Source organism: Mycetomoellerius zeteki, unplaced genomic scaffold, assembly GCF_001594055.1.
Source record: "Mycetomoellerius zeteki isolate Tzet28-1 unplaced genomic scaffold, Tzet1.0 scaffold358, whole genome shotgun sequence".
Classification (NCBI taxonomy): Eukaryota; Metazoa; Arthropoda; class Insecta; order Hymenoptera; family Formicidae; genus Mycetomoellerius; species Mycetomoellerius zeteki.
Window position 1 is genome coordinate 45,270 of NW_017257347.1, and position 14,520 is coordinate 59,789.

At 34.3% G+C, this 14,520-nt stretch overlaps 1 protein-coding gene across 1 annotated transcript; it reads left to right on the forward strand.

The window, feature by feature from the left end:
- Nucleotides 1-1,765: 1,765 nt before the first annotated feature.
- Nucleotides 1,766-12,585, forward strand: LOC108725732 (stabilizer of axonemal microtubules 1-like). Its single transcript, XM_018452930.1, is given in 15 exon segments — nt 1,766-1,880; nt 1,997-2,048; nt 2,142-2,201; nt 2,313-2,357; nt 2,515-2,664; nt 2,725-2,914; nt 3,363-3,517; nt 3,792-4,082; nt 4,522-4,711; nt 4,921-5,161; nt 5,285-5,358; nt 6,734-6,801; nt 9,459-9,637; nt 10,149-10,410; nt 12,338-12,585. Coding segments are annotated over 15 exon segments (2,073 nt in total). The 5' UTR covers nt 1,766-1,857; the 3' UTR covers nt 12,431-12,585.
- The last annotated feature ends 1,935 nt before the right edge of the window (nt 12,586-14,520 follow it).

The following is a 14,520-nucleotide window of genomic DNA, read 5'->3' on the forward strand; positions in this document are numbered from 1 at the left end:
TTTTGACATTAATAACAATAAATCGTGTGTAAGTGTCCGGACATAGGTTTACTGTATACATGTCCGCGGTCATTCGATTTCTTGTTTATTTCCTTTTAATCAATTCCCCTTTTAGCCTCTGCATTATTTCTTGTTAACTTTACTTCCATCCATCCTTCCTTCGAGTTCGATAGATTATTCATTATGTTCGTTCCTTTCCTATACATCTCCGATATATTCATCGACCGATATATCCAATATATTTGATAGAATCTGTACGTTTCTCTTTGCTCATACCATGAACTTCGCTCCTTTTTCTCGAAATAGCCATTCTTCTTTTTACAAATCTTCGAGTTTATTTCCCTTTCCTTCAAAGAAAAGACATGAGGATGCTCATTCAGAGGCTGGTCCAGAAATAATTTTGTCCCTTTTTTTTCTAATTTCCGTAATTCTCGTAGTAGGCCACCTCTGGAGTCATAGCGTCCTTTCGGGACGTTGATCCATATTTTGAAGTTACCTAAGTGTGTCCGACTTGCTCCATCCTCTTCCACGCGGATGCATGCGAGACAAAGGATCTCTCTAATTCATCCTTCCATTATTTCCATCCTTCTCATTCTTTTCTTCTCTAAACCAATTCAACGACCAGAGTTTGGACATAACATATAAACGTCCTAATAAAAACTACATATAAAGGAAAACTGCCGCTACCAAATTTAATATTGAAATATCTCGGAAATAGTTGATCGTCTACGCTTTACGTTCAAATAATTATATAGGAGAACACATTCTATAATCCTACCAAGTTTTATTGAAATCGATGAAAATCACCCCAAATAGCAACGTGTTTGTCTTGTTGCTGGCATATTGTTTGCTAAGTATGCATTGCTAAGTATGTGTTGTTACCAGAATTGTAGCAACTGAGTCCTCATTTGTTGGCAACTTGATGCCTTCACGATATGATAACATTGAGTAGCAACTTGCCAGCAATTTGCCGGCAATTTTAAAATCGTCATCATCAAAATTCGTACTATTGCCATCATGTTGCCATAATAATATGCAGCATTATACAATGCTGTCATATTGCCGACAACGCAAGATAACATTGATGTAGCTATCTTGCTGTTAAACTGCTGGCAATACGTATACACATTGTTGTCTGTATGTTGCTACAATGTCCGTATATTCAAAATCGTTGAAGACAAATCTACGGCAAGTTGTCAGCATCATAAGCAATCACAGATTTGCGAGATTTTGCTGAGACACGCTTTGCTATCTGGAACTTCTAAGCCTCTCCTTGTTAAAATTAATAGATTTTTTACTATTAAGCTTTTTCAAGGTTAGTAATTTAGTTTTGTTGATTAATGAGACACTTGGCTAATTATACATTTATTTCATATCCATTTTTTAATAGTTAATTTTTAAATAATCATATTTAAACCGTTTATTTTATATATATATATATATATACATATATATTGCATGTGTATATATATATATGTGAAAATTAACGTTTTTCATTTTAGGAAGGATACATGTAATATTTGTGCATTTTATTTATGTGTTTGGCGTATGTGTTTTCTATTTTTTTTTAAAAACGATTTTAATTTTGTTTGTCTAAAATGCGAGTAAGTTAAAAAGAAACAAATTTTAATAAAACGAATTTATCTGTTCTTTATAAATTGAAAAGTATATCAATATCTCGAAGTAATAATGAATAACATCACTCAACTCGGCCGTTTTACTTTTTTGTCGCTACACAAAACGTTTAAAAATTATGATTAAAACGTTTAAAAATTACATTTAACTAAATTTTCCCTGCTATAGTTTTGTAATATTCGAAGTGAGATACCAGCATCAACACAAATTGTTTCAAGAATCATGGAGATCTGTCCCTCTGAACCGTGAGCTGACACCGCAATAACTTGTTGACATTTGGTTTTGATACTAAGCATATTTTTTATATTCAAATCTCATACGTGTCTTTTTAAAATAAATATTAACTAATTTGTCACCGTAGATCTAAACCAACGCCGCAGCAATCGATTATTGAAGCAAAAAATAAACTTCGGGTAAGCTTTGATGATACTCAAAAAGAAAGGATTATTAAACACAGATTGTATTTGATTTATATTTGCATTTTCTGAAATATAAATACATTTTAGCTGGGTCACGATGAATGTTGCAACTGCTGCTGCTGTTGTTTACCGCAATCCACATGTTATGTAAGTGATATATATCAATGTTTACTTGTGTTTAATTTTATATTTATTTATTTGTTGGCATTGCATGTATTAATTTGTTTAAATTAAAGAGTGAACAAAAAATTTTTACAGAAATATGTCCAGCCGGAAGTACCAAAATCTTTCGCACCTATTCGCGTAAGTAGATTAAAGATAATTTGATGAAGAATATTCTAACAGTTATTATAATTTTTTGATTAACGTATACTACAATGAAATTAATTATAAAGTTAATTATAAAAAATACCTTTTTTCATTTGTTGCTGTTTTTATTATATCATAATTTCCTTTTTAGTATTATTGGAAATCAAATGTGCCGATGGATAAAGATACAATGTATCGTCTCTCTTATTGGGAAGGGCCTGGCACCATCGTTGAACCCATTCGTCCTGAAGATAATCTAACATGCGGTGAAGCACCAATGTCTGATGAAACGACGCATAAAGTATGATGAATATTTTACTTTTAAAATAACTCGTTGACTGGAGTCTGATTGCTCTTCCAGATGAGCTATTTTGGCAACTGGTGCGTGAAAACAGATCCTCCAATAACACCCTGTGATAGACAGTGGCTGGGTAGAGGCCCGATGGAAGATGTCACGACGCACAAACATGATTATTCATGGAAAAGTACGACGCGTCCTGAGATCATCAAGGCGGAAAATAATTTATATCCTCCATGTGCTGCTTTATCTGGTAATCCTCATTGCTAGATATAAAATTCTCTCGTCGCTAGATAAAAATATCTACTTACTGTAAGCTTAATTATGAAAAACAAAATGCATAAAGATCAGAGCGCGAACGTGGCATGACAGACAGCGCACTGATCTATCATGTCAGGGGTCCCAGGTTCGATCCTGGTAGGAACCAAAATATTTACGCTCATGTCTCCTCTCGGAAAAGGCCGGCAACTTTTCGAGAGTATCCTTGCCCACAGAAACACCTCTTGAAAAATTCGGAACCGGCAAATTGTAAATTAAAATTGTAGGTTCCATATAATATGCTTGTGGCGATTGAATAATCAGCGTTGTGCACCACAAGCATATGAGAGAGGTGTAACACAGACCAGAGACCTAAGAGGAAGAAGAAGAGGAAGAAAATGCATAAAATTATTTAATTAATTAATAACAATATCTTGAGACAGATGATACGACATATCGTTTGAGCTACTATAACTCCTCCTGCTTGCTTCCGATACAATCTTATGCGCCTGTTAGAAAATATGTTAAATCGGATACATCGATGGAAGGTTGTACAACATATAGACTTAGCTACTGGCCAAACGAGATTCCTGTAAAAGTGAGTTTTGAGAAAAAATAATTCTGAAACTTATTTCGTTTAATTATTCTTTTTTAATTTATCGTAATTTATTTCAAATATATAATTTTGTATTTTTTTTTTTAATATAATTGTAAGTATTTTAAAGAATTTTTTTAGATATTTTACTGTATTACTAGTATTTTCTAAATTATATTAGAAATTTATTGACTTCAGAAAAAAAAATTTCTTTTTTTAATAAATACTATATTTATTACATATAAATATTAATACAAATAATTATTTGCTTTTTTAGAAGGAGCAACCGTGGAGACAAAAGGGAGAGTATCATTGCCCAGTGACGCCGATGGATGGATGCACAACCTACAAACTGAGTTATTGGCCTCACTGTGGCGAGAAGCCATCGGAACCTTTTAGTCATGATGAGAACGAAAACTTGCTGAACGCCGGCTGCTGCTTTGATGACAACACCACGTACCGACTCAGTTATTTCGGATATGGCGGTGACAAACCGCCGGATCCCGTTCGTCAGCCTGACAATATGATTTTCTCTCCGTGCCCACTCTCCCACGATACCGTCAATCGGGTTAGTAAATGCTGAATTGTACTTTCACGATGAATTTGAATTGAGGATGATTCACTAATTCGGATCGATAGTTACGTTTTCGAGTTTATTATTTAGTATTATACAGCGATTACGAGATAATTTTCTTAAATTGCTCAACAAGCGATGCATCGTCTCGCAGATTGATTCGATAGTCCTTATTAATTCCATCAAGTTATATCACGTTATATTGTAGCGAATTGAGACAACAGTGATTATTCCCTTAAAGTTTGAGAATGCTGGTCGGCTTCATCGTTTCAACATCGAACCATGTTCGAGACGAGACTATTAACTGCTATTAATTACAGAAATTTTTATAATTTAAATTGCATGACCACTTTTTAATTAATAGATTTAAATTTAAATCAAAATTTTTGAACTTTTGAAAACTCGAAATTTTGTTAATCTCATATCGTTGCAGTTGAGTTTTCTAGGCAACTGGTGCTTCAAACCGGAAACGTCTATCACGCCGTGCGACACACAATTGTTGGGCAGAGGACCGATGCAAGATGAGACTACGCAAAAGCACGATTACACTCGGAAGCGTGTGATGCCACCGACAGAGCTTCGACCCGAGAGCAATCTCACTTTCTCGTCCTTGCCGCTGGAATGTAAGTGTTTAATCATATGTAAAATATTATAATTGCAGTAATTTATGTATCTGACATTTTATAATTTCGTATTTATCGTTTGGAGAAAGTATAGTACTATTTCTTCATCAAAGACGAAAAAGCGCGCTGTTTAAAAAAAGAAGAAATCTTAGACGTTGCTCGACTACTTTGTTTGTGGTTTTTTTATTACTAACATATAATTATTGCAGCCTGCACGACTCATAGATTGTCTTATATACCGAATGATCATGAATGCCTACTGCCTATTAAATCATACGCGCCTATACGTAAGTACCAGCCGTCCAACGTTGCGATGGAATCCGAGACTACGATGCAATTGAGTTATCAGCCAGTGGAGCCAACGAATCAGATCGAGAAACCATGGGCTGCGGCTGCGCCCTATTATTCACCTGTCAATCCTATGGAGGACAATACGACGTACAATCTAAGGTTCAAGCCTCGCTCTTTATCCGATTATTTAGCGATTTAAAATCTTACTATTCATGCTGTATATTTTTACGTATCTTGTAAATTTATAATTTTGTGATTTATGTATCAATATTTTTTTGACAGTTACATCCCACCTGGAACACTCGTCCCCCTGCCTCCTTGTTCCGCTTCTTGCTCCTCTGTTAATACCTACGGAAGTAAATCTTTAAAAAATTCTTCATCTTTTAATATTATCTTTTTTATACCGGATGATATGATGACATGTACAATTACATTATTATTACATTTTAGTGCCATCGCAGCAACCTTGCCCTGCATTATGAATAGAGAGTAGGTAAGGTGTGTACGAAATGATAATAATCTTAATATATATACATATTATGTATTTATCTTCCTCTTACGAATATTTTGCCCAAGTCACGCGAGCATACACGAATGCAAGCGTTTGTGATGTTCCGACTATGTATATTGTTCGGATAATAAAATGTCCTTGTGTACCAGGATTTTTCAATACTGCTTTAATCCACGCGAAAGATCAGTAAACGGTTAAAGCAATTTCATATATAATATCGCGCCTCTGCGCTTATCGTAATCACAGGACATTCAGCCGAGATGTATAGAACCTTTTTCTTTACTGCCACAATGAAGCAATAATTACACAATAAGGTGGTACGTTTAATCCCTGATGGAAAAATTTCGCTGAAATTATTTCACGTTTTAGAACACTTTTCAGCAAAATTTCAGCATTTCAGAAAGATTTCAGAGAAATTCCAGTTCAATTTCAGCGAGTTTTCAGTACGTTAGGTGAAAAATTCACATTCAGCGAAATTTCAGTAAATTTCCAGCAATTTCACTGAAATGTTCCAAAACGTGAAATAATTTCAGCGAAATTTTTTTACCAGAGTATGTATACCTTATTAAGTGTAACCTGTGTAACGGCGATTATCGCTACATAACTGGCATAAAGTATTATGTATACGATTATACCAGTTGAGACATTCTGTGATAATCAATGATCGGTTCATCCGTAGTGGTATCTTACACGAGAGATAAACTCATTAAGTTTCACGCGCGAAAAGTAGTGTTATAGCATCGACCCATACACGTTCGATTGGACGTGCATAATTTGTTTCTAGGTAAGACTGCGAATTTCATGTCGCATCGGAAGTCAACGGCTCCTCGCTGACTCTACGTGAAAGTACTTAGCATATCTATCTGTTTACGTAATAATCCCGAGATGTCTTCCTTACACGCCTTCGGACAATAGAGTACAGGGAAGGCACACTAATCCTACTATAGACTAGATTTTATTAAGAAATTAATTTCGCAAGAGTTGCGTAGCGTAAAACTTGGATAATGTATATAATATATTATATTACGCATACGATTTTTCGGATTGGATGGCTTCCTCTCCCAATTATTAATTTATGCACGTGACTAATGTAACCGCGGCTCTACTTTCACTAATTTTTATCTCCGTAGCAAAATCTTGATTAATTAAATGCTGAAGTGAAATGCTTGATGCGTTGATTCTTTTCTAACACATTAAATAAATTATTTTCTAATATGTAGATATGTGAATCGTCACTCGCACAGACTCATGTGCAATTGTTAGAACTAAAAACATTTCCACAAGTACAGTATTATTAGCTCTATTAATTTCCAGCCACTCATCGTGCCGATCATTATAACTTCATTTACAACTTCTGTGCGGAAACGTAATTATTAATTAAAAGACGCAAGAGTTGCATCTTTTTAATTTTCTTAAAAAAAATGGGAAGAAGAAAAGCAGGAATAATCCGAAGGTCGCGCAAGAGCAAGCGTATTGCGCTAATTGGAAGCGCAGTCCCTGGCCACTAATCGTGGGTTGTTACGCGCATTCTGATGCATATATAAGTATGCATATTAGATGTGTTCTTCATTCATTGTTTTGTTAGTCTCAAACTCCATAACCTACGAAACCTACGAAACTACGCGTAGACCTAAATGGGGATGTAACTGCGAAGCGATATGAAAGTTTCGAACCACCTGCAATATGTTCCGCGAAAAAATAATTGAATTTACAGAACACTCCACTCACGTTTCACAATATTAAAAACATTAATGCGTATAATTTATTATTACGCGTTTACGTATGAGTACTTTTTCGCAGAACTACAAGTATATAAAGTAACATTTTAGATTATGAGGCAATATGAATAGACTCATTGATTAATTATTTCACTTAAACCTGATTAAATTAATTCTATCATAAATAGAATCAAGAGCGATAGGTTTTTGCAATACAATAGTAATTAAAAAGCTATCGGAAGATGAGCGATAGGGTTTCAAGACTAAGGTCATATATGGTAATGTCATAATCGGATCAAGACGCTTCTTGGTGTCGGAATATAACAGGCAGGTCTCAATACGAACGCTTAATACGAAGGAAGCCACTATCCCACACATGCGTTTACTCCGGCAAATATGTAGGCTCTTTGCCATAAAGCATACGAAGCATCTTTCGAAGCCCATCGTCTTCTCGAGTAGGGGTAAAGTGAGAGTTAGTATAAAAGGGGATTTCTTTCCTCTCTTAGGATCGCAGTCGATCTCGTTCGTTTGCGACTATCTCCCTGCGTTTGCCACCATACCCCTGTTGCATATTCACGTTGACCTGTTTTATTGAAGAGGTACACATCTTTCGAGTCAGGATGAAATACGTGGTAAGTATAACCGCGAAAGACTGTCTTTTAAGCGAAACGTCAATTAAGCGCGATACGACTTTGTCTCTTCAGGATTGAAAAAGTAAGTTTGTCTGTTCCCGACTGTATTATATATTTGCTGCGTTGTGTGCAAAAAATATGTGTAAAAATCGATTTAATTGATATTAAATAATTTTATCCTTATTTTAATATCTTATTCAATTCTTCTTGTGTCTTTCTAATTGTAATTTCAAAAAGAAATAATGCATCTGTTCTAAAATAAAATTAATAGTAATTGAGAATAATAATAAAACATGATTTTCAGAAATTTATTCATTTTTCATTATTATTTATTCATTTATTTATGTTTATCAAACTTGATCGAATTTACTAAATTCAGAAGTTAAAAAATTAAAATAATTCTTAATGTGGCTCAATCAGAATAAATCACTAAATAAAAGAAGGGCTGCGAGCCAATTATAATGTAAAATATATTTAATAATTTAAAATTCAAAAGTTAAAAAATTAAAAAATGTTTAATTCAATTCAGAAGAATTGTTTAACATGTTAGCGAAAAACGTGATCCTTATAGAGTTTTAAAAAGTCACCATTGTTATTGATACATTACGACAACCTGCATTTATTAATTTATATGCGTGAGACGTACTGTTGATGTGACGAAACAAGAATTGCGTGGGATTAAAGTCCTGAAGTTTTACGTAATCTCGAGGCTGATATGAGTTCATACAATTATTTTTTAGAAATACGTTACTTCTTCAAACACATTCATACTACGCTACTGTTTTTTTAATGCAACATTTTTTTTTAAATATTACTACTGTGCATATTACTCATGCATATCATATTAAAATTATTTCTTTTTATCCGCTTTTTAAATTTTATTAAGCTTTACGATTAATCATCCAATCGATCATGAAAAATAGAATTTTTTTTAAAAACGGTACTCCACATCTCTCTCTCTCTCTCTCTCTCTCTCTCTCATAAAAATAAATCTATGATTCAATTAATAAACGAACAAGATCGCAACGGGACAAGCAACGCGACATCAAAGAATAACGTAGAAGGGGATCACGATAGGTTGGGATGAAATGGGACGGGCCCAGCTGTACGAGTTTGCGGGTCAGGAGTTAAATGACCCGCGTTGGCATTTGCTTCTCACTTTCACTCATCTCCTGAGAGCGCATCGCCCGATTTCGTAGTAGAGAAACCGATAAATCCACTTTGAAATTTTCGCGTTACACTCATCCACTCGTCTATTCTCATCGATCATTTTACCCGTTGAGCTTATATGGGGTGGTTTCCAGCAAGAGACGCAGTGTAACATAGTGATCATTTCACCTTTGCTTAACATTGGCAAACAACAACGATACTATGATTCACTGTGTTACACTATGTCATCTGTGTCTCTTGTTGGAAAGTACCCCTAATCTTAGAATGTCGATTAGAAAGGGAATTAATTGATGTAATCCGAATCTCATATGATATACACACACATGCGTTTTGTAATCGCAATTTGAAACAAGCATTTTTTTTCTTGAAACGTATCTTAATCATGCACTCGCTAATCAAGAAAACTAACATTTATAATTTTTTAGGCATTAGCAATGATTCTGGGATTGGCAGTGGCGCAAGATCAAAATTATCACGGACGCAACTATCAGCAGGATGATGAACAACAACACCAAGCTGACAGCAGACGACCTACGAGCACCACGCCAATCCCAATCTTGCATTGGAATAAACAGCAGGAACACGATGGAACTTATAAGATAGGGTAATTACATATGTATAAAAATGTTTACACAATTCAGAAAAAAGGTATTCAGTAAAAAAGCTTCTTAAGTTATTATTATAGTGATAATGCCAGTTATTTTTGGTAAACATTTTTTAAACGAGTAGATAATATTAATAATATATATTACATATGCACATATAATATTTTAGATATTCAAAAAATATTTCTTTAATCTTGCCCTTACATCGTGTGTTCATAAAGATTTCGCTAATGATCTAACATTTTATCTTACGCTCTACATGTTTACATAATATATGTCATTATTCTCTAAAATCTTGGTTATGCGAGTTCGTATCCACGTAATCGGTCCCGAAAGTTGACGCAATTATTTATCAGACTGTCAGACTGCGATATTACCTGATGCCTTGAATCCGTGCGAACTTTGCCAGCGCGCATTTTAACGTTACGTAACACGAACCGATTGGCTTTCTGGATCGTCCGTTTTGCGTAATCGATTATTTAACACCCCTGGGCGATTTGAAACCTACAGTTACGAAACGGGCAACAATATCATTGCTGAAGAAAGTGGCTACATCAAGACTATTGGCGAAGGTGAAGACCGGGCGGAGGCGATCGTGCAACAAGGCACCTTCTCGTACACGAGTCCCGAGGGACAGCTGATCACCATTCACTATACCGCCGACGAGACCGGCTTTCACGCGCAAGGCGATCATATTCCCACGCCACCGCCCGTTAGTGAGGAGATCCAGAAAGGCCTCGACCTCATCTACGCGGGTATTCGTCAGCAAGAGGTAAGTATACTTCATGACCTTTTCTTTTCCATCCAGCCCCCATTATATTCTCTCTATGATTTATATTTTTATAGCAGTTGTACTATTTAATTCTATGAAATTCCACACTATTTAACGTATTTAACGATAATTTGATTTAGATAATTAACGGTGCCTTAACAAAGTGGTTTTATTTGCAAAATACTAGTCGAAAGGATGTTACTCGATGGAGGTTACTCGAAAATATCAATTTAATCTATTATAGATTAGTGCTTGTTGCAGATAAAATTAGAAAAGTGTTAATATTGCAACAGTATTAATTTGAATGAATTGTCTAAAATGAATAATCTCCAATAACAAGCATTTTATATATACTGACATTAAAATTTAAATTCTATTAAAGGAACATTAAACGGTTATTAGATATAAAAGTGTTAAAAGAGCAGACTCATTCAAGATTACGTGACTGATAGTGTGAGTAATCGTATATATGTAAAACTTTACTACTTCATTGCAGTTAAAATCCATTCACAGTTTTCTGTCCCTACTTATTCTCCTCCTCCTCCTCTTTTGTCTCTCTTCTTGTCACTACTGTTCGCGTTCATGTTCACCTTTATGGAAAACATTCTCCGGGATCTTATGGATACAACTTCTGTTTCGTCACAACTAGCATAGGTCACGGTTTCCAAGCAGGGTTTGCGAAAAGCCATTCAGTTATCTACGTTACGAGCATACTTGCGAAATCATGCTGATCCATATCGATGCAAAGGTTAAAGACCGCTATATGGTATGAATGACCTGCGCAGAGCAAGGGAAAAAGCCTAATGCCATTTCCTTTCAACTCTCGTTAATCATTACATCGGTAATAGCTACTGGTTTTCTTCCTTATCTTGTCGAAAACTACATTCTTATCTACGCATCATAGAAAGCTATTGACAAATCCGTGCCAAGATATCTACATGTAATTAAAACTGCACCGTAGACCGTGATAATTAATTATAATAATTAGCTTTACCGATATCATATACGCGAGTCCGTTGGTCATTAGTTTAAATTTATATTATATCTATTGTAAATAGGAATAGTAAATCTTTATAAATAAAATATTTAAGTGAATAAAGGAAATAATATTACGCGTTATTTATTGAAAAAGAAAAAAAATGACAATTGTTACTTGTATAACGAGTTAAAAGTAACGCATCGATGCATTACGAGAAAGAATGAGTTACTTTTTTTTTAGTAATGGGTGACTTTTCCAACCTTGGTATCATTAGTTACCGTATGTTACCGTCATAAAACATTTGCAACGTCATTTCCAAAATCGTTTTTATATAAAAAAATAATGATAGAAGTAAAATAAAATTAGATTTAACGCTTAGCTATGTATTTATTCAAGCTAACGTTGCTTTTGAGAAAGAAAAAGATGATGTTTTTTAAAAAAAAATAGACTTTTTAACCTTCTGAAAAACTAATTAATAAACCAACGAAACCTAATTTATAATATCAATTAGTAATTCTCTAAATCTTTAGGAGTAAAACCTCACTCCAAGGGACTAAAAATTGAGCCAGTCTTGGAAACAAGAATGAAAATATTATTCACTCTTGAACAAGAGTAACAGATTTTCATTCTTTAGGAGTGAGATTTCATTCTTTAGGAGTGAAATTTCATTCTTTTGGAGTAAAAGTTCACTCTTTTTTTTTAGAGTAAAAGTTACTCCAAGGAATGAAATCTCAATTTAAAAAAAAAGGAGTGAGATTTCATTCCTTTTTGAAGTGAATCTCACTCCAAAAGAATGAAATCTTATTCCAAAGAAAGAATGAAACTCTGCCGTTCTTATTCAACAGTGAACAATTTTTATTCTCTTTTCAAGACTGGCTCATTTTTTGCTACAAAAGATTTAGAGAGAATAAAAACAATTTATAAAAATTCAGTATGTTTATTTTTTAGGAGGAAGAAGCTCGCGCAGCGGCCCAAAAAGCACAACAGCCTCTGAATCAGCAAGTCGACAGGCGGGACGAATATAACAGAAAGTACCAATAGTGATGCTTCATCGATATATTGTATTCGCAGCACCGTACCGTTATTAAGAAATAGCTATTAAGTTGTTGAGTTACTTTATCCCCTCGCGTCTCAAATACACTCTCCATTCTATGTATGTACATTTGTAGTAAGAAACATCGCTTTGGTAAGCTCGACTTTACTTGTTCATCTTTTCATCGTTGATCACATTCAGCCTTTCAAACGTGAGATCCTGGCATTCCCATATGCATCATTAATGATTAATTCCCTACTATATATCACTCTATCTTTCTCTCAATGGCGGCGCGGCTACCTCCGCCGCGTAATTGTGCTCTTCGAGTGGGAACTGACATTTCTTGTATCGCGATAAAGAAGAATGTCACGGGAGTAAACCGTACCCCAGCAAACTATAACCTACTCGTGATTGCGCCTATATGTCCATTCTCATAGCGCTGTTATACTTTTATACCTTGCCGTAGAATTTCTGCCTTTGATACGAGAACATTGATTATAAACATTCATACATAGATAGAACATTATAATACACAATTTTTCAATGACTTAATTCTTTCATCATATTTTTTGTCCTATACTTAAGAGAAAAACTTTTCTGCTTTCACAACACCCATTTCTTTAAATATTTTAGCTGCGTTGATTCTTTGCACAGTATTTTATTTTTTTACGATTTATTTATTTTTTAATTATTTCTCACCTCTAAATTATTGTAAAAACGTGTATTTATGAAAGAAAAAAGTCTAATTTTGAGAAATGTTTATTAAGTATATACATGTGTAAGCAACAAAAAATAGGAAATAGGAATCACGTGGCGGAAAAGACTCAAATATAATTCATTGTACAGATAAGTACATACATCGACATCTTACCAGCAGCGATTACACATATCAGCGGTCGTGCATTCTCAACGTGTATAAATCTATACATACATATACACACACACACACACACACACATATATATATATATATATATGAGCACGCAGATATTCGATAAACCTTCTGTGGAATAAGGAATTATTACGGCCTACAAACGCTAAGAGATTTGCATTCGAGCTTGGTCAGGAAAAGAAAAAAAAATAATATACATATATAAGCACTTAACGGAGCGAAGCGTCTTTATTATTAATTTCGTGTACATACAAATCTATAAGGGCATCAGTCTTCGTCCTCGGAGAGGAAAGAAAGAAAGAAAGAGAGCGCACTCTCCGAAGCTGGTGAAACTTTTCACGAGGTAGCGCGTCGAGACCGGTGAAAATTTGAATGAGGTATGATAATCGGATATAAGTGGATGCTGGTGCTCCTGGATGCACATAGCACCGACATTATTATACGACACGGAATCACCGATAATATTACATATACTGCTCCTTGCAATCCAAGTAACGTTACAAATAACAAATACTTAAAATTATTGACAATTATTCGGAAATAATTACAGGAGACTTGTAGATAAGATTTGTAAGATAAGAATATAAATTCTTGAAAATTGATTTTAGATAAATTCAAAAAGATGTTGTATTACCGTAAAAATAAAAAAAAAATGCCATAAAAATATATTATCAGAGCCAAGTCGGATATTTGATAGCTTGATCAAATCAAGAATTTCTCTATAGTTTGTTGCAGTAGAAAGTTTGAAAATGCTTTCCTATAGATAAAACCAATTCAATTCGATAACCCCTATAAAACTCATTAATGTTATTTTGAATGTTGTGACAGCATTAAAAACTATGTCACGAATACAAATGCTACAGTTATCATGCTGTACAACTTTCATATTGTGCCATATTCAATTCTGATAATTAAAATAGCCATAAATTTTCGGCCTTTGTATTTACCATAATATTCCCAATGAAACAATAACTTCGGTGCGTTAAATACAGTTTTATTTACTTGTTACTTTCGTGTAAACTATCTGATATCACATGGTTGACATTCTATGCGTAAGCGATTGTTCGCCTTCACATTTATTTATAAAATAAGTTAAGCATGAAATGATATTCCTTACGCAAAAATCGTATCCCTTGACTTCTTGATATGCGAACAATTGTAACGTCATTCGCGGGGGAATTTTTGCTTTAATCTGAAAATCGCAAT